General features: G+C 42.0%; 5 protein-coding genes across 8 annotated transcripts in view; 2 read left to right on the forward strand and 3 right to left on the reverse strand.

The window, feature by feature from the left end:
• Window positions 1-545: 545 nt before the first annotated feature.
• On the forward strand, window positions 546-1321 carry LOC128893589 (ER membrane protein complex subunit 5). Its single transcript, XM_054154651.1, has 3 exons — window positions 546-822; window positions 937-989; window positions 1057-1321. The coding sequence occupies exons 1-3, from the start codon at window positions 741-743 to the stop codon at window positions 1237-1239; spliced, it is 318 nt and encodes a 105-aa protein (XP_054010626.1). The 5' UTR covers window positions 546-740; the 3' UTR covers window positions 1240-1321.
• Window positions 1322-1461: 140 nt separating this feature from the next.
• Window positions 1462-2946, reverse strand: LOC128893584 (proteasome subunit alpha type-7-1). Its single transcript, XM_054154644.1, has 6 exons — window positions 2778-2946; window positions 2382-2508; window positions 2176-2289; window positions 1972-2105; window positions 1721-1903; window positions 1462-1655 (listed from the first exon to the last, which is right to left on the reverse strand). The coding sequence occupies exons 1-6, from the start codon at window positions 2877-2879 to the stop codon at window positions 1566-1568; spliced, it is 750 nt and encodes a 249-aa protein (XP_054010619.1). The 5' UTR covers window positions 2880-2946; the 3' UTR covers window positions 1462-1565.
• Window positions 2892-4270, forward strand: LOC128893585 (protein C1orf43 homolog). The gene is made up of 5 exons (XM_054154645.1): window positions 2892-3195; window positions 3258-3414; window positions 3488-3707; window positions 3774-4054; window positions 4139-4270. Exons 1-4 carry the CDS (start codon window positions 3037-3039, stop codon window positions 3964-3966), a joined length of 729 nt encoding a protein of 242 aa, XP_054010620.1. The 5' UTR covers window positions 2892-3036; the 3' UTR covers window positions 3967-4054; window positions 4139-4270.
• LOC128893569 (focadhesin) lies at window positions 4205-8721 on the reverse strand. Of its 2 annotated transcripts, none has more exons than XM_054154612.1 (8): window positions 8262-8721; window positions 8128-8196; window positions 7895-8049; window positions 7628-7825; window positions 7107-7555; window positions 4854-7032; window positions 4460-4775; window positions 4205-4357 (listed from the first exon to the last, which is right to left on the reverse strand). In XM_054154612.1, the coding sequence occupies exons 1-8, from the start codon at window positions 8313-8315 to the stop codon at window positions 4205-4207; spliced, it is 3573 nt and encodes a 1190-aa protein (XP_054010587.1). In that variant the 5' UTR covers window positions 8316-8721. The 2 variants fall into 2 exon arrangements, with proteins under 2 accessions (XP_054010587.1, XP_054010588.1); XM_054154613.1 differs by having other exon boundaries at window positions 7107-7249; window positions 8262-8715.
• A 2012-nt stretch (window positions 8722-10733) lies between these two features.
• The window catches only part of LOC128893567 (zinc finger protein 608-like), a 48400-nt gene continuing 38753 nt past the window's right edge, over window positions 10734-20380 (reverse strand). For all 3 annotated transcript variants that reach the window (XM_054154607.1, XM_054154605.1, XM_054154606.1), the window contains exons 4-5: window positions 17159-20293; window positions 10734-12706 (exon numbers count right to left, since the gene is read on the reverse strand). In XM_054154607.1, coding sequence (XP_054010582.1) covers window positions 12636-12706; window positions 17159-20293 — 3206 coding nt within the window. In that variant the 3' untranslated portion in view covers window positions 10734-12635. The remainder of the gene's footprint in view (window positions 12707-17158; window positions 20294-20380) is intronic.

Here is a 20380-nt window from a genome sequence, read left to right on the forward strand (position 1 = left end):
GCTCAAGTTTGTCCTCGATAGTTTCTTTTTCTACTGCTAGATGGCGCTATTTATCCTATTAACGCCTGTCGGTAAATCATTAGAACAAATGGCGCCATCTAGCAGTAGAAAAAGAAACTATCGAGGACAAACTTGAGCGTTTTCCCGATAGAGGCGCTGACCAAACTCCAAAGGTTAGTTCAGGTAATTCACCGCCAGGTGGCTAATAACATGAAAGAGAAATGAAACATCCTAAGTGAATGCGCGGGAATATTCAAACTATAACATTATAATAATTAATTTTTCCGCATATACTAGATATATAGCATGTTGTAATTATGCTTATAATACTTTTAAACAGATGCGGAATTGTTCATGTTATCTATGAACATATTCTGATACCATTCAATACCATTAATAAATGATAAACAATGCGGTAGGAGTATGCGCGTAGCCTATTCTCTCGCGTCTCACCCAATTGAGCTTCGAGGTGTTGGCTGTTAGATGGGCGAATAACATAAAAGAAAAAATTCATTATCGAAACGTGTATATCGAGGTGTATCATATAAATACTTTGTACGATTGTACTCTCTCCTAATCTATCCTTGTTATTCTTCATTGATTACTGAACATATTATTAATTGAATACACATTCCTGAATGCACTGTTATCATTGTCTATATGAAAACGAGTCTTATTTGTATAGGAACTAAATCGTTACTGCCATCGTTACTGAATTTGTTACTGTCATAACAATTACAATGCCTGCAACAGCTTTGCATAAGTTTATAACATTCATAGGATTACTTTCAATACTACATGCGGCCTATTCTGCTGCGCAACGTGCGTATCACTTGTTTATTTAAGATTTCGTCTATTTTAAATCGATATATTTTAGGTTAAGTTATTCCAATGTTTCTGTTGGAATTGCTGCGTCAAATGTACTATTTTTTACAGATCGTTCATACTTGCGAATAACGGAACAAGAATTTACCACTCTACCGATCGATGTAAGTATCAAATGTTAATACAATTAAAATGTGTATAATGTACAAACAAGTGATGTGCATGTTCCAGATTTTAATACAGGGCATTGTCAGCTTATTTATGGTTATGTACGGAGTAATGTATATAGCTGGCGATTTCAAAGAAATTCGAGCTGTGGTTGATTTGGAAAATAAGTCTTGGGAAACTCTGCGAAATTTTCCATCATTTCAAATATTCAATCATCGCGGAAGACATTTTTTTCTTCGACAATAAGGTTATGCTAAATTAATGTTAAAAAAGATGTAATATCAATGCAATTTTTCGAGGATTAATAAATTTGATACACTTCGCAATATATTCCACATAAATCACAAAATCATGTATACAGGTAAAAACAACTTCACCAATATAATTTGAATTTTAAATCATATATTTAAAAATATATGTAAATGTACATATACTTTCTATGGACATGGCAGTAAAGTATAAATAAAAGAAATCTGAAAATTTTATTCGTTATCTTTACCTATGTGTTGCATATTTATTTTATGTGAAACATCAATAAATGAATAATAAAAGTGTAATTCGATATAAAGACATCACTTTTTCTGCTTCTTTTTCTCAGCTTCTGCTTCCTTCTCCTTCTCAATTTCTGTTACATATTCTTCGATGGTATCTGAATCCAGCATCTGTAGTAAAAAAATGTTAGAGGATATATTATTGCTTTGACACTCTTATGCTATGGAATTCATACCTGTAGAGGTTGACCGCGGCGCATCACGGCGATTTCTAAATTTTTTTGTCCAGACTGTACTACTTCCAGTAAAGCTCTAATAGCTAATTTTATAGAACCCTTTTCAGTTGCTACTTCCTCTACTGTATAATATTTTTGTAAAAACTCGTGTACAGTTTTGGCACTTCGACCTGTCGCATTTGCCTTTAAAAGAAGAAACATGTTAATTTTCTCTTCTTCTATAACTAAAGAATACCATGTACGAAATGTACCTTCCATTCGTAATAAATTCCTGAAGGCTCTGTTTGATACAAGTGTGGAACTCCATCGTAATCAAATCCAGCTAGGAGACATGATATTCCAAAGGGTCTCCTACCATTACTTTGAGTATACTTTTGTTTTAAACCTGAATTTATATATAGATTTTGTAATCACATTTTCAGACATTTTATAATTAATTAAAGATATTCTCCTACCTGCAATATACCTGGTGATGTATTCCAAGGTAACAGGATCTTCTACGGTTAATCTATGACTTTGACATTCGACTTGAGCCCGATTTATTAAGACTCTTGCATCTGCAGTCAAACCTTGAGAAACAAAAAAGTACTATGTGTTAATATATAATATGTTCACAGAGCATTTGGTAATTGAATTTGAATGAAATTATATAAAATCGAACCTGCGAATGCCATTACAACATGCTCGTCTAGGAGACATATCTTACGAACGGTACGTTCTTCTTGTAGTTTCGCGATAGATTTCTTTTCAACTCCTAAAACAACTACATCGTTACCACGAACACCCACCTGAAATCATATCAAATTACAACGATATTAGTCTGTAACGAGTTAGCGTTTGTATTACGAAATGTTAAAGTCATTTCATTTCGAAGTATTGTACCTTGAATGTATTAAATTCAGGTTAGAAAAGAGCATGAGAATAGAATGAACAATAGAATATTATATTATTATAAGATATGGTATGAAAAAGTGGTGTTTAACGCAAGATGTACACAAAGTGTTGTATCAAATTTACCGCAAAAGTGAAAGAGGTTAGATGAAATTTGTCAACGTACCGCTGTAGAACCTTTCCTCACAGCCTCCTGAGCGTATTCCACCTGAAGCAAATGCCCATCCGGTGAAAATACCGTAATAGCCCTATCATATCTCGTTGTCATTGTTTGAACTTTCTAAAAACAGTTGTAATTATTAAAAGCACGAAATGACTTCGCCGTTTTTCAAAGCGATTGCTATTCACTGCGCGGTTTGATTTCTCTTCTTGCCGATAGAGGCTAACTCGACTCTATAAAATGGTCACATGTATGCAACATAAACATGACTGAAGAACTGTCTAGCGTGACAATAGTAGTATTTATTGCAGCTGGAGTATTAACAATATTATTGCTTTTCATTTTTGCAAAACGTCAAATTATGAGATTTGCCTTACGATCGCGTCGTGGTCCTCATATTCCTATTGGACATGATGCAATAAAGGTACGATTGCTCGCGAAGGTTATATCGCTGTCACAACTAATAATATGCTTTTAATTATTTAGTCACTTAAGAAGGAAATCGAGAGGCGAATAGAAGTAATACCAAGAATTCAATATGAACCACAGCTCATTAGCGATCCAAGATTTATCGTTACACCTAAAGCACAAGTTCCACCGCATTATTATAGACTGAAAGTAGTGGATGATGTCAAAACTTTGGGTAACTACGTTTATAAATTTATTTCGATAAAATTTCAAGCTTAATCAGTTTTTTTTGTGCGTTGTTTGCATAGAGGCTGAAATCAGTAAATATGATAATTGTCTGAAAAGACATCCATCTGAAAATTTGAGGGCATATCTGCTTTCTACATTAGCTACTCCATTGAATGGAAATGGACAAAGATTGATTCATCAATTTTGCGATTTGTATGAACATGCCAGACATGATCCAACAGAATTTGGGGATGAGGAGTATCAAGTATATACACGCTTGTTTCTTAAATTAATGGATGCGTAAGTATCACTGTCCTAAATTTCAAGGGGATTTAAAAAGAGTTTGAATTTTATTCTTTTTTTTAGAGCTCGTTTATTGAAATCTTATCCAAGTAGTAGAAAATCTAGTCCAAGTCGGACACCCATAAAAAAAAATGTTGAAACAAAAAGGAATATATTAGAACCCCGAATGAAATTGCCAGAAGACCAAACATTAACAGGAACACGCCCCAATACATTGACAGTTATGGCTCTGGACAATAGTGAAACATCTGTTTAGCATTATGAAAATTGTCACATACAACATATGTGACGACCTGACAACATATTTATTCATTACTGCCAGTAAATGTCATATGACAATGCATGTAAGTGAAATACATTTCCATTTTTCAAATAACACATTACATATTGCTCAAATATAATCTTGTTTTACATTGAATATGTTACAGTTACAATTATTGCAAATGGAACTATTATTGTAAAAGTTGTTTGCTTCTGTCATGTATAATATATAATTATACTTCAACCTCAGTCTTAACTGATAAGTATTTAGTCCATACACTTTTGTAGTATGGATTGTGTCTCAAGCAAATTAACGAACGGTGAAATGTACATTTATACGTATTAAAAATAGTACTTATCCTCATGTCGTTTAACCATTCCATGATCTGAAATGTTTAAAAAAATAGATTTGTTACTTTTGCGGAGGTGTTACAAGTATTATCAAATGTATACCTGTATCATGTATGAATAAAAATGATTGTAAATACCTGTGGAACTGCATGTTTCCAATGATGTCTGTCTGAAAGGATCGCGAGAGCTTGAGGAAATAGTTGCGCTTGTACGTTTTGCGATGTAATTATTAAGTCTTGTTTCATTAACATACAGTCTATGCCAGACAGACTGACAACAGACACAAATAAAACCCTACAATAAAATTGTATTTTGGTACTGTGATCTTGCAATGATTCCACCAACAGTCCTTGAATCTGAGTCATAAAGTCTACAATCCAATCTGCGGTGAATTTCTCAAATTGCAATTCAGTTAGCACTCTCTGTATAGTCTCGAGAAAATATGTTTGGATGCTTTGATAAAAATAATAAAGTTCATTGTTACTTGTATAATTTTTGTGGCTAAATTACGACATCTAATAGCAATCTCACCTTGGTATAAATACAGGATCGTCAATGAATTCGTTCAACCACATTAAGAGAGATTCGAAACGTTTCTCTAGAGCCAGCTCGGCTCTGATAGCGATGGCATTTTTTAATTTATTATGTGTCACATCCCACCATACTTTCGGAGATGTTATTTTTTCTAAATGATTTTTCGGTAGTTTTAAAACTGCAATAAAAGAGGACTTGAAACGGTTGCGTGTTAAATCTATTTTGTCTAAAAGCGTTTCCAGAAGATTAGAAAGTAGCGTAGCGATGCCGTGGTGTACTTCTTCGTTGTTTAAGGTTCGAGCATACGACGACATAATACAATGGAACGAATTTATCGAATTTTCATCATCGCAACTCATTTTGTCGACTACGTATTCTAATGTGGTTTCCAAAAATAGTTTTATGTTATTTGGTTGTATGGCTTGACACAAGTCTTCGAAACTCGTATACAAAGTGAGATACTCGTTGTTTTTCAAGATGAGATTCGAATCAGTGACAGACTTGTATGTTAATAGATAATTTTGTATGAAAGTTTTGGCAGACAAAGATATTTTTGCCTGATGGCATCCGATGGAAAGGGCATATTTTTTAGCTTCAGGTGATATATCAATAGTATCGTCGAGGAAGATCCAATTTATATTTGGCAATGGCTTGGGATATCTATGAGCGAATATTCGCAAGCATTCTGTGATGATACGGTGATTGTTGGGATTGGATTTGTCGCTACGTCTCAAATATTCACCAATGGTTCTTATTACGCTTCTTTCTGGCAAATATTTGTAATTACGCGGCTCTCCTTGTGGCCAAACGTAAATTCCAGATCGGAAACTGTTAACTTCTTCGGTCGCGAAAGAAATTAAAAGATCTCCAGCTGCCGATAGAGCCGATTTATTTATTTTCTGAAGCATTGCGATCCAACAACTACCAGGTATGTACGGAAGTATGTCTTCCGGTTTCTTAGCTTCCTCGGTTGAACTGCCAGCGTATGCAGCAGGTAATACAAGTTGAGATCGAAATTCTTCTGGTAATGTTTTTAAAGGAATATGCTCCAGGTGATAGAATCTTAACGCGCCAAGCGCAGATTCAACGACTCTCACATCGTTGTACATCACGTATTTCCATAAATTTGATATAATATCAACTATGAATTGATCATACTCCTCGACGGATCCAGAAGACGGATACGATGTAATATCGCCGAATAGTTTGCAAAGACTTTCTAAGACAATAGTTCGTTTCTCTTTTTCCATTTTCGGGGCCAGCACCTTCCACGTTGAAAGAATGTCTGTTACGGAAGCGTTGCAAAGAGCAGAAATACTTTCAAGTGCAAGGGCGCTTGCGGTTCCACCGTTCGTATCTGTGGAACGATTTAATATCTGCGATAGCAAGGGCACCAAAGCTTCTCCGTGTTCAGGATGATTCTCGCAAATATATTTCATAGCTCTTGCACAGGTTGCACTCGCATACCAAGAACGATCGTTTTTCATTAAACGGATTATCGCGGCTGAAACGAATCTGTAACATTTTGGTTGGTTTTTCAATGCCTTTAGATATAACTCGATCGTGAAATATTTCAACTGATTTTCACCGCTTAATAACGTGTCCAATGTATGAGTAACAATTGGAATGTTTTCTGTCATAGTTATAAGTTCTGGCACGACGAGTAGTAAATACTTGGATTCTGTACTGCTCTTGCACTTAGTCAATTTATGCAAAACTAAAGACAATAAGTGCGATTCGAAATTTTTTGTTTCATTTCTAACATCGATGAGTATGTTACAACATAGTTCGGCTACTTGTGGATCGTTTGTTTGTAAAAAGAGGCCGGATAATAATAATTTACATTTACTTTTTAAATCAATGGGCGCGCGCGACATGTTCTTTGACCACGATAAGATATCACACGGTTTCCAGACATTTATACAACGCACGATATCAACGTAAAATTGAACGTAAGAGTTGGAAAAAGTAAACGCTTCGAAAATTTTACTCATGAAAAGAGCATCATCGTTATCCGCGAACTGAGTATTAGCAAAAGTTCGACTAGTTAAATTAGCTGCCATATCTAAACCACTAGAACATAATACTGATGGATATGCCATCCATTTTAAAATGGATGCCTTTAAAGTATTAAAAAATATATCGTTGTATGACATTTTGGTTGCTATTATTGTACCTGTAACAGGATTTGATAAACGTTTAAGAGGCAAACAGGCACATTAAGTTCCTTTTTAAATTTAAATCACTTACATATTTGTAAAGCTCTGTACAAGTAAATAGCTGGACATATATCAATTATCTCTGCCATTAATGCTAACATAAGACTTCCTATGTGAGGATTGCATAGATTTATAATAACAGACAATGAGTCAAAATTTGGTCCTGGATCGGATCTGTAATGTATTAGTTGTAGAGTCATAGCTGCAATCACTGGCAATAAAGCAGTGCAATATTCTGTATCCTTCTCTAATAGTGCTTTTTCAGCGAATTTTAACATTCTGTTATTTGTATTAATACAAGTATAAATATTACTTGTACATGACCAGAGCAAAACTTCTGTCCACAAGTACATGCCATGTTTTGACTTAATTAAAAGCTGCCAAACTGGTTGCACACAGCAATCCAGTGAATTCAAAGACGGATTACATAGAATATACAGAAATATAGGACGTAACACTTCTGTGCTGTTTTCTCTAATTCTGAAATACTTAGATCTTTAATATATACATATATACACATATATTGAGTACTAATATATATTTAGTACATACCGTGGATCCTTGTGATTCATAAAAAGTGTTATTTGATTTAATACAGTTTGCCAACTATGTTTATCTCGATTTAAAATAATTATGAAAGGATGTTGCGGTACATGAAGAGTAAATGGATATAAAGTTTTTTTTTCCATGTTATGCCTGAGATCTAACATTAATAAATGACTGATAGCCATAGCAGCAACTGTGTAATTTCTAAAATATATAATACACTTGTTATATAGTGGAATATGTTAAGGGATATCCATACTAATGTTTATATACTTTATAGAAGAAAGATTCGACGTAAAAGTGGACAGTGCATCGCTAATGTCCCATAATCCATTCTCAACTAGCATGATCAAGGCTTGACAAGCAGATAAACTAAGCGTGGTGTCTGTGCTATTGCACTTGGTTGATAGTAGTTTAAATTCTGCTAACTATTGAAAGCAATACGATTAATAGAACACAAAAATGAAATTGACAGTAGGATAATGTCCAGAATTAAAATTTATTACATTTGTAATGATGACTGTTGATTCATCGTTTCTTTTTTTCTTGATTGAATCATAGAGTTTAGATATTGCCTGTAGAAGAGGTATAAATACAATAAAGATAACCTCTTTGAGTTTATATAAGATAAGCAACTCACGTGTGATATCAAAACAGGATTTGACGATTCCAATTTATATTCTATTTCATCCATTTTTTTTCGGACAATGGCCTTGGTTTAATTTTTTTCTGAAAGTAACTGAATCAACGACAATTTAACGAAAACAAATATTTAGGTCATAAACATAACCTATACATTACAATACACTGCTAAAATGTACACATGGGTCTATAAATTTTTACTATTCGCGAAAGATACAGCTTGTCGCTTTCAAAATAATAAATATTCATAAAAATATTATAAAATCAAAATAATGAAATTTAAAATGTTACTGAAAATGTTAATTTTATGACATTTGTTATGGATCAATTACGCGAATAGAAATTCATGTTTCATCGTAAAATGCTATTATCACATTTAACAATTAATTGTTCAATCTTTAAATTGGTAAACAATATATTTATAAACAATGGACTGCCATCTAACGATGAAGAAGTCAAACTATTGACCTTTGATCAGTCCCTTCGGCTGGTAAACGTTCGTATGTCGATAAATAGTTCACACAAGTTCACGTATATATAATTAGATGGCATTATTGCAAGACTTCAGTTGGCGCCACGAACGATTTGTATACAAACATAACCTACGAGAATAAACTTTACCTTTTACCTTTTAATCACCTTAAAACATCATCAAAATGTTCTCTATTTCTACATGTATCCTTTGAAACGATGTAACTTTTTTCTAAGGAGCTTTTCCATACGACACACGACCCACACGTGATATGTTCAAGTATTCTAATGTAGATACAGGACCTCGTGTGTGCTACAAAAGAGGCACAAATTCGAGAGGACACGAACGCGTCACAGCAACGATCGAGTATACCGTATAGTGAGATTTTTCAATATATTTATTCGTATGGACAAGTTGGAGGAGCATAGTGCACAATATATTTAATATATAATAGTCCGAGGAAGGGGATTCAGAGTACATTCTGGAGTTTGAACACAATATCTTACAATTTAACGACAAGATGCCTGCGTTTCTGTACTTGCTTTCTGTACGTAACTGTTACTCGTATATTCATATATTCGAAGTGTATAATATATAAAGCGCAACGACTCACTATTTTTATCATTCTATAAAAAAAAAAAAAAAAAAAAAAATTTCAAAAAAAAAAATAAAAAAAATAAGGAAACGAGAATACGGGTCCTTGTTTATTACGTTACGTTTATATTTCAGTCCGCCATATGTTGTCGTTTAGTTTACTCGTTCCGAGGATTTTCGCAATTAATTATGCAACATCGTGGCAAATACGTAGTACTCGCTAGAGTATATCCTTAGTCCGGAAGTTGTCTCCAATCGTTTATTCCACTTATTTACGCCTGCAGGGAGTCAAATTAATACGAGTGACTGGACAAAAGGGACCTGAGAAATGAAACAAGTACCTTGGCTCGAAAAGTTTGTCGTTCGCGACCGCAGTGGATTTCGACTCAAAGAGAGAGAGAGAGAGAGTCGCAGCTAAATTGCCCAAGCCTTTTAAGACGAAATTTAGCTATAGGATTACACTGGAATCGAGTTAGCGAAACTACGAATGAACGTCTATAGCAATCGACGATTGGAGACAGCTCCTTTTCCTCGCGTAATTAGCGATTAACGATCTCTATATTAAATTTCGTTTAAAAGCAAATACACTTTACAGCCTATACAATTCGTATAACATCGTTCTCCGTGTCCTTTTTTTCATTTTTTTTTCTCTCGGTTTTTCTCTCCGTCTCATTGTTTCTACACGAGTTTTACGTTTTTTTTTTCGCGGAGAGCGCGGGGCAGGTCCAGGTACTTAGGCTATCTGCATATTTTCACAAAAATTCGTCAAGATCGTTCGTCTTCTCTTACACTTTCTCTCTTTTTCCTTCTCTATCTCTCTGTTCGCGTCTCGTTTGTTTTTTTTTTTTTTTTATAAAAATCACAGCACAGCACCAGCATTTTTTACTTTAAAGCCTGCCCGTTTCTCCATCCGAACGCCTCATTAAAACTGAGGACGATCATTTAATCCCGCGTTTCTCTCTGCGCGCTCGCCCAAACGAATTCGCCCATTGTTACACGAATTAAAAATAACCACGCCTTGCTCATATTTTTTTTTCCCGTTTTATTTGGCATTTTGCAACACTATGCACGGCACGATAAAACTATTTTCTCGGATTCCTTGGCAACGCGTTTCCCACAAAAATCGTTCGTACCACGCTTTCCATATCTCTTCATCGATACGATAATAAAATAATGTAACCGATAATTATTAATGAATAATCGTAATAAAAGATACAATGATAATAATCGTTACTGAACTAACGTTAGGTAGTCGTCAGGATACTATGCGCGTGTACCACGGCGGCATTAGTATGTATACCTAATAGCTTTTTTTCTTCCCTTTTCTCGTTAAATAGTCTTATCCGTTTTGTCTTGCCGCTCGTTTCTCTCTCTCACACATGCACGCAAAGCACGCATACACAATCTCTCTTTCTCTCGGCTATATTCGCACACCACTACCTACTGTTATTTTTAGTAAACAAATAGCATTCTAGCGTATTCAATGTACAATTACCTACCGCCGCGTTTAATCGTTATTTAGAATCCTGATTTTCCTTTCTCGCTTACATTGTCCTACGAGACAAGTACCTCCATATTTTTTTTTTTAGTCTCTCTCCCTTACTCTCCCCCACTTCGTTTTCTTCTCTTTACTCTTTTTTTCATTTTTTTTCGTTTTTAAATATTTTTGCTTTGATATCGTTACCGACACGTACACGGATAGGCAATGAAATTGTCTCTAAGAATCGTGTCGTCCGTCCGTGGTGTTTCTTACGCATACACACATAATTTCTCTAGAAAAAAGTCGAGTCTTGCGGTATCACGCAATTTTTTCACTTTTTACAATAAAATACAACGATCTATAATGTCACCGTTACACACGCGAGCGAGACACGCGCACACACGCACGCGCACGCAAACATACACACACGCACACGTTTGTTTCCTGTTCATCCTCCGCGTCGTTTTCCCATTCCCACACGCTCACCTAAGTTTCTACGTGCGATAAAAACGTTGCTTCGAGAAGAATTTAATTGGTTCGTGGCGCGGGCGAAGATCTCCGGTCCTAGCAGAGTTGGGCACTGATCACCAGTGGTATTATAGTAATCCCTTATCAGATTAATAGCGTCAGATTAATCGGTGATCATAAATCAGCGATTTGTAATTTTCTTCAGGGCCAGTCGTGTCTTGATCATCGACCATGATTGCTGATTCGTTAATCGTTAATCACGATCGTCGATCGCGTTTTGCCCAACGCTGCTTCCTAGGCGGTACATTGGAAGTTACCTCGTCACTCGTGTGAAAGAATCTTTACTCTGAATGCTATGTCTACCAGATTGTCCCACTCTTGACAGAGACTCTCAAGAGCAAGACTCTCTAGCCGACATCAGGCATATCATTTAATAGCGACTGTTGAGAGTAGAATTCTCAAGAGGGCACCTAGAGTTACGCAGAGTTGTCACATGTAAAGATCATTGACGCCAGGGCAGGTATACTGTAATTTAAACGGAAATGAAAGTGATCATTGAGAAAAGTGTTTGGTGGAGATTGAATTGAAAGTACATGCTTCTTAGGAGAATCTAACGAATACGGTTAATTTGATCCAAAAATTCTATATCGCTTTAAAACAATTGGAGGAACATAAACTAGTATTAATCTGGCATAGTCCTGGCGCCATCTTTGCACACGGAAACCCTCCTCTTTTACCTATTACTAAGGATCGTGGAAACGATTGGGCGAGTCTTTTTCCTCACGCTTCTTGGAGTCTCGTTTCGTTCAGAGATGGGCAAAATGTTGATCAACCGAGATACACAGAACGATTAAGTTTTGATTTGTTTCGAATATTTCGTTACTCGCTCGAATCCTAAATACCATTTACCAAGTGCCCGACGAAAGGGAGCCTGTCTTTGACTCGTTATTCGATATTTTCTTATACATAAAAATCTTGCCCGTCTCTGATTCTCGTCGATTGCTAACGCGTCGTTCTGCTTTGTGTCCTGATCGCGAGACGAAGGAATCTGTGGTCGAAGACGCTTGTCCAGGCAGGCTAGGGCTGAAGGCCGGTAACACTCGTAGGCTGGCGAACGTTGACAGATGGGTGGGCGATGGCCATCGAGCGTCGTGGATGCGTTAACGAAGAGGTAGCAGGCTCGAATTAGTAGCATCGCTTGCTCTGCCATCCTAGGATTGCCTGCCACCGGAGGCAGAGTGCGGATGTCCCGCAGCGGTCGCGGCGCTGACCGACGGCGGATGATGAGGCGTGTGGTGAGTTTGTGCGGAGGTAGGTCCGGTCGTTCCGGCAGCTAGTACGGGACCGGGGGCCGCGGGTCACTTGGGCGGAAATGGCGAGATCACCGATGCGGCTACCGCGGCGGCCTGCTGACTCGCCAGCATTGCCGCTGCAACACACACACATACCGACCCATTAATTCGTTTTCTCCGATAGTTGCTTTAATGCGCACGCGACCCGTCGAACGCAGAGTTGGGCAGAATTGTATTCATGTAATAGCAATTCTTGTAGATCTTTTGATCGAGTCAAGCATTTCTGTCACCTTTGGTACATATAAAAAAAATCTAAAATATTCTTTGAGTGCGAAAAATGTATCAGGCTTCTATATTACAATGTTCCTCTTCTTGCGAGCCTTCTTGGGACATATATACACTAGACTATAAATGCACACGTACAGTATTAATAATGAAAACGGAAAATGGATGGAAAAGTTGCGAGAAAAATTAGTACGAGTGTAATGTCTCTCTTGGATTTCTCAAATGTACCGAAGGTATATCAAATGAAATGCTCAACTCGACCAAAGGTTCCATCATTTTTTCTTATACTATTCATCAAACATAATTTGATCGTATAATTCAGAGTGTTATTTTTTTCTCGGCGAATAGCGAATCAACGGTTTGTGTTTTGTTCAGACGAGAATTTTGCCCATCTCTCGTCGAAAGGTCCTCGGAATTCCATCGAAAAGCGAGCGTTCGATGAAAAGGTCCATCGTCGCGAGTTTCACGGTTCGAAAACCGCCGTCGACGATTCCCTGCCACTCCAGCCCAAGTATCGCGGGGGAACGAGTAATTTCGGATAAGAATTAAAGCGAGTGGAAGCAACGGGAAAGGGAGAACGATGGTTGAGAAGCGTTTAGCGCAGAAGTAAAGGCACAGGCGACCCATACGCGATGGTGATTCATCGTGCCGTTCGTTCTAAAAATGACGCAAGTCCATTTGTTTTTTAAACGGAGTTTCTGAAAGGGAAGCTTTGAAACACGACGATGTTGTTTGTAAAAAGGCCCCACTGTTGCTAAACGGAATGGGGAAAATATTTGTTATGAAAATGGTGTAAACTTGCGAACAGGAACGATCTTATGGTTTTATATTAACGTTATACTCGATACAAAGGAAGATGGACTTACACCGCTTTCGCAATGAACGGCTCAATTGGAGGTTTACCCGCAGGTCTCAACGACCACAATTCTAAAGATCAGTGAGAAAGATGGTCGATCAAACCTCCAGGTAAAATCTCTGATAAACCTTCGCGTGCATCATGCTCGTACACGGTCGAGGTTTAGGGGATGTTTACCACTCTGATAGCCATGTGGGGTGAGCCACTCGCCCCCAGAAAACAGTTCGTTCGATCGTAATTTCATCTTGAGTGGGTGAAATAACTAGATCACAGTTATTGACAAATATATGTGGTGAAAAATTGCAAGTGCACTGGAAAGTTCATTACTTTGTATGGTTAGCGATCGCTTTATCTAAAAGCTGCTGAGTGAAAAATAAGAGAAAACATGCAATTCGTCGATTGAATAGTAAAGCCACGGGTAAACCTCCGATAAACCTCTGCGTGTATGAGTTGATTTGTACAGGCTGTTCACTGAGGCATTCGACAAACTTCGCCCAAAAAATATTGTATGCGATGTTTGTGCAGGAAGGAAGGGTCCGACGGGGAAGGAAAGAGTCGTGCAAAGGTCGACGTAGGTATGAAGTCTAAAACAGATCCTGCTCGACGATGATTCTTTCACGCGTTTCCCAATCGTTTCCTCGATCGCGGAATACCGATCGCGGAATACCGATCGCGCGGGATGGTCGAGCAACCAGCAAAAGCCGAGCAACGAGATTCGAATTCTCGACGAGTTCGTTTACCTCGGATAAACAACGCGAACGCGAGCCAACAGACTATTCTTCGCGAGAGCGTCGTCTGGTTACCTCCTAAAAAGACTACGATCGTGTAAAGAGGAAAATCCTGTAGCGAAGAGATATTCAAAGACATCTCTTTAAGTGCGTTTTACTTTCGTTTACGCGCGATCGGATTCCATTTCCGTGGACATCCTGGCAGTGGCAACTATGTAAGTTTCGTGCCAGAGATGGGCAAAATTCTAATTTGGAGGGTCGAATAACAAGTAAAACACGAGCTTCCATTCAGGACTGGTCGAATAAAACATAGAATTATCGAGGTTTGATTTGTACCTTGTCAAAACCAACAAACAGGACAATTACCACGCGCCTAATGTCCGACGAGAAAAAAACGTATCCGAGGTAACTATTCGATCACCTAAATCGCTGTTTCATTTCATCCGTTATGCATTGTTCGAATAAAACTTTGCCCAACTCTGATTCGTGCTCGGATTGGCATATTAGTTCTTTCCGAGTGAATCTTGTCGTATTCGTCGAAGGGTGAAAGAACGTTCACCGAGACCGGGCGAGGAAACTTGGGGAAATGCAGAAACGGAAGAAAAGCTGTGTTTGATGTTTTTCTTTTTTTGTGCGACGCAAGGCCTTTCTTCGTCTTCTCCGCCATTCGCCCTTTTCCTCAAACGAAAGAAAACTCTCGTGGAAGACTACCAAAGGCGACGAGATTGCGTCTACCCAGCTCGTCCTCCGTTTCAACGTTGAAAAGTGCGCTCTATCGATCGCGAACCCGATCGACGCTGTCTCGATCGTCGATGATGGGCATAGGATTTGCCAACCGTCCTTTCAGATCTTTCTACCTTTCCCTGATAAAATGGTAAAGTATTCGAGAGCTATAACGCAACTTATAGTGGCAAGAATCCAGTCTTTCTCGTTGTTCAGAGATAAGCAACGTAGAGAACGATAGGATAGCTATCGAGTCATTTGGTAGCTGGTCTAACATGAACCATTCGTTAAGATGCCAGCATGTTTACCTCGATATATCATATTTTATATATTTATATTATACATGTACAATTTACGACAGACTAACTACCAAACAGGTCCATATTAGCCATCGTCTCTCAGTTTCATTACTTCCTAAGAATAAGAAGCACTAAATTCTTACCATGATTCATTTTTATATGCCTCTCGCTGTTCGTTGGCAACCCTTCGGGTGGGTGTCGTCAAATAGAGATAGTTTATCGGGTGTTCCCCGTATCCTGTTAGTAGAAGCACCCCTCAGGAGCGCAATCGGCGCGAGGCGCGAAATTTCTTCCGATTCGAACCGGTTCTCGTCGTCTTCTCGTGCCGGAAACGAGCACGACGATTAGCAATTATCACAGTCTGAACTATACGTCTAACTATGCATCCTACGAGCCTCGTGGCAGACAGGACGCGACTTACGTACCTATTCTTAACTGTCGTACACACGCTCCGATATCTCCAAAATATTCAGTCCGTAGATTAAGTAACGAATCGTCTAAACGTGTATTTACATATATATGTTACGAACCTATTATCGCGCGTGTATTCGTTAAAAAATGCAGCTCTCGCAATTCGCTGGCGCAGCTAAACGCAGTATACGCGATTTCGCCGTTGTCCTTCACCGTTTATCGTCAAAACTGTACGTTCGATAAAAACTATTTACACGTGTTTCATTTCATCGTCGAAATCGTTGCTCGCTCGAGACGTCCCGCACCGCGTCGACGCGTCGAATTCAGCGTTTTCTCGTTACAAAAAGTGCGAAGAAAAAACGGGAAAAGGAAGGGGGATACGTAAGACGACCGAAGCGTCTCGACGATAAATCTCGCGCGGGGTTCGACGTTCCCCTCTCGTCGAAGAGGTGGAGTCGCGGGAAGAAGGTCTGTCGCAACATCTTTCTCGTTCTTCTCGACTTGGGATTTACCTTCGTATTCCGCATGCACCAATATGGTGTACGTACGAGTGTGCCAATGGTTCTTACTCTTTTCCAGTTCACAGCAGAGGTTAGAAGCAGACTCTTCGAATTTCTGGGCTCGTAGCGCTGTTTAGAGAGCAAAATCTGACATTACGGTTACTTCCAACCACTGATATTACATTGACAAAATTCATTACAGTCTGCTTTGTGATTTTTTAAATAGAAAATATGTATCACCTAAAATCAATACTCTAATCATTCACAATTAAAAACTGTGGCACGTTTCCCTCGTTTAAATAGCGCCCCAGACCATAAAGATTAAGAATCGTCTTCCAGTCTCCGCCTCCTCTAATTTATCGCCAGACAGTCGCAACACAGTGCGATTAGCTTGGTAGGTAAGAACCAGTGGATTAAACGATCAGACTTACATAAACGGATTAGACGAGTTTGCGTTCGGGATCGTCAATCGATCGTTACGCTAAAATCGTGTAGAATCGTCCGGGAGCCTAATCCCAGGGGGTGTAACAACGAGACAATTCCGCCAGAACGACGCCAGTGTCCTCGTGTTCCTCGAAACTTCTCATCGACCTTCTCGTGGGACGACAACTTCGAAGAGGGAACGAGAACGAGAAGGATGTGCGTGCTAGTGCGGGATCGGGGGGCGGGAGCGGCAGCGATCATTGGTTCCCTTCGACCAGGAGTCAAAGTTAAAGTCTCGAGTTGGTCCGCGACGCGATCGGGTCGTGCCGGGAGCCTTACTGTCAGGGCCTGACGAGAGGCTTACCTCCGTAAGGAGCGGGGTATTGTCCGGTGAGGAGGGGATAGCCTAGGCCCACATGCGTGTGATGATGGGTATGCACGTGTCGTTGGGGAGGCGGCGATCTATTGTCTTTCGGCAAGGTCCCGGTCCCAGCGTCGACGGGCGACTGTTGCTGAGGCTGCTGGCCACCGGGTTGATTCTGCTGCTTGCTGGCGGACTGCTGACCTTGTTGCTGCGGTGGACCTGGGCCTGCGCCTCCTCCCGCGCCTCCTACCGAGCTAGGAGGCCCGCTAGGTGGTCGCGAAGGCGTGGGCCCTGCCGACGACGGACTCGCCGAGGCCGCGGACGTTTTCGGGGTCGGGGACTTGAGCGCACGCTCCTGGAGCTCGTGTATCTTGTGCGCCGAATAATACTGATTGGCATGGTGCTGAAGCAGATCCAAGGCTTTCCCTGCGGGTGGCCTGCTCAGATCCTCCGGCGCGTGATACCTCGGCAGCTGATGGAGGTACGGATTACCGGAGTACGGTCCAGGGACCAGCATCGGACTGAGTCCCCGATAAACGGGATGGCTAGGGTCGAACGGCAGCGCGCCGTAGTGCTGCGGCTGCATGTAACTCGGATGAATGTAGGCGTATTGCGATGTAGGCGGCGGCGGGCCCTGAGTCTCCATCGTAGGCTTGACGCCCTCCTGCTTGATCTTCGAATCCTCGTTCTTTCCAAGATCTTGCGGCTTCTCCTGCTTCGGCTGATGCTTCGGACTCGGTGGCGGCGGTTTCGCTTGCTGACTCTGCTTGCTCGACTCTTCCTTTCGCCTCTGATCGCCAGGATACAGGTAATACCTTCGATCGTCCTGCATCGGACCGGGTGGCGGCGGCGGTGGCGCCGCCCTTTGACTCTGAGAACTATGGTAAACGTGGTACGGGCTCATCTGACTCTTCATCTCGATGCTCTCCTTCAATATCTGGTGATTCTCGTGCTGCTTGTCCTTCAAGCTGACCTGCTGCGACTGCGGCTCTTGCTTGATCTTCGGCTTTTGCTCGTGCATTTCTTGCTCCTGCGCCTGCTGGTTCTGCTGTTGTTGTTGCTGCTGCTGTTGTTGTTGTTGCTGCGAAACCGACTGCGGTGGTTGATACGGATAACCCGGCGGCATGTAACCACCGTAACCACCGTAATAATGGGGTTGCTGCTGCGGTTGCGGCACCGATTGACTCAGCTCCTTCTTCTCCTTCTCCGCCACCACGCTCTGCAAGCTGGCCATCGTCGGCATCTGCGGTATATTCAGCGGCTTCATCTCTTGCTTCGGGACGAGATCGGTGGGCTTCTGATCGACAGGCTTGCTCTCTTGAACGCTCGGCACCAGGTAAGGCGGTTGTCCGTAGTAAGGGTACATGCTGAAATGAGCCGGTAGATGAGCAGCCGCGGTAGCCTTGCCATCTTTCTCTTGGCTCTGTTTGGACTTGTCGGTAGGCTCCGCCTCAAGGACGGGCGCGGCGTCGTCGGATATGTCCGAATAGGCGGGACTCTGAACGTCCTCCCTGGCGGAGTCGACGATGGGCGCCTCCAACGGCGACGGATGAGGGCTGCCACCGGGCGATTTTCTCGACTTCTTCTTGTAACCCTGCGGCTTCGACGCTCGCGGATCTTTGCTCTTGTCCTGCTCGGGCATGAGGGCTGCCGTAGGTTTAACCTTGAACTGCGGCATTTTCGCGTGCAACGAGACGCTCTGGTACGGCTGTAAATGCGATTGCACACCCTGGCTGGGATGGCCGGGTTGCGGAGGCGGCGCCGCTTGCAAACCCGTTGCCTGCTGCGACACCTGACCGCCAAGCCCTTGAAGACCCGGATGTTGGCTGGCGATACTCTGCAAGCCCGTGGGCTGCTGTTGCTGCTGCAATCCGGGCTGCTGTACCACGTGGGCAGGCGTCGGTTGACCGAGCTGCGCCGACAGCGAGTGTTGCACAGAGAGCTGATGCGCGGACGAAAGCTGCTGCTGTTGTTGCTGAACGGCCGATTGCAGCTGCTGAGATTGTTGGCTCGACTGAAGCTGCTGCGCGGACGACGGCTGCCCGGATTGCAACGCCTGTTGGCTCTGTTGCAAAAGGGGGTTCTGTTGTTGGTGCTGCGACATTTGGGACGGCTGAGGCGGTTGGGGGATGTTCAACGGCTGGGGGATGCCAGCGCTCGGATGAGGCGACGGGACAGGCCTCGGCGACTGACTGGGTCGAGGGCTTGGGCACTGCGGCGAGTTTGAACAGCTCAACGAAGATTGATTCTGTTGTTGTTGCTGTTGCTGTTGCTGCTGCTGCTGCTGCTGCTGCACAGACTGTTGCCTCGCAGAGGTGGGCATCGACGACGGCGGAGCGGGCAGGTCTTCCTGTCCGAATCTGAGCACGCCTGGTTTCACGATGCTCTTGTCGGAGGCGAGAACAGTCGCTGTGGGTTCTATCCCTGGCGACGCGACCCTCGAAGGCGGAGGAGGCGTCTCGGGTGGTAGATTGGTCGTCTGGGGGCTGGCTGACCTGAGAGGCGTCCCCTCGGGTTTGTCTGCCGGCGACTTGACCGGCGTCGCCGGACTAGGTGCCTCGATGTTGCTCTCGTCGTTCTCGGACATGCTCGTGATACCTTCCTTCGTATCGTCGTCGTCCGCGGAGCCGTGCGCGTGGCTCTGATGGTACTTCAGTCCGTTGATGTGTTTGTACTTTTTGTTGCAATTCGGTTCCGGACACTCGAGAAACACCGGACTCGCCGGCGGGGATCCGCTCGGGGGCGTCGGCGGCGGGGCGCGTCTCTTGTTCTTGTCCTCCTCTTCCGGACCACGGGATTTCCGCTTCGCTGCTGGATCTGGCCGCGGAGGGACGAACGCTGCGGGACTTGGACTCGCCGCGGGCGAACCTTGGGCTCCGCGGCGTCCTTTCGCTCCTCCGTTCCTCAACTTGCTGTGCACCGAGCTCCTCGTTTCCGTGAAGTTACTCAAGTCGTTGCCAGGAGTAGCGTTCGCCGCTGCTCGGCCGCGCTTGCCGCGTCCTTTCGGCGTCCGAGCGTCTAGATCGCTCGTCGGGGAGTCGCAGAACCTCGGCGGCGCCCAGTCGTGACGGGTGCAATCCAGCAACGTGCCCACGTACGTCTTCCCTCGCCACGTTACGTTCACCACCAGCACACCTGCAACCAAAACCGATCGCTCTGAGCACGTGGGAAAGACAGAGTCGTTCCTTAAGAGATTGATGCTGGGGTACGGTGGTCCTTGGC

The sequence above is a fragment of the Hylaeus anthracinus genome, unplaced genomic scaffold, assembly GCF_026225885.1.
Source record: "Hylaeus anthracinus isolate JK02 unplaced genomic scaffold, UHH_iyHylAnth1.0_haploid 3, whole genome shotgun sequence".
Taxonomy (NCBI): Eukaryota; Metazoa; Arthropoda; class Insecta; order Hymenoptera; family Colletidae; genus Hylaeus; species Hylaeus anthracinus.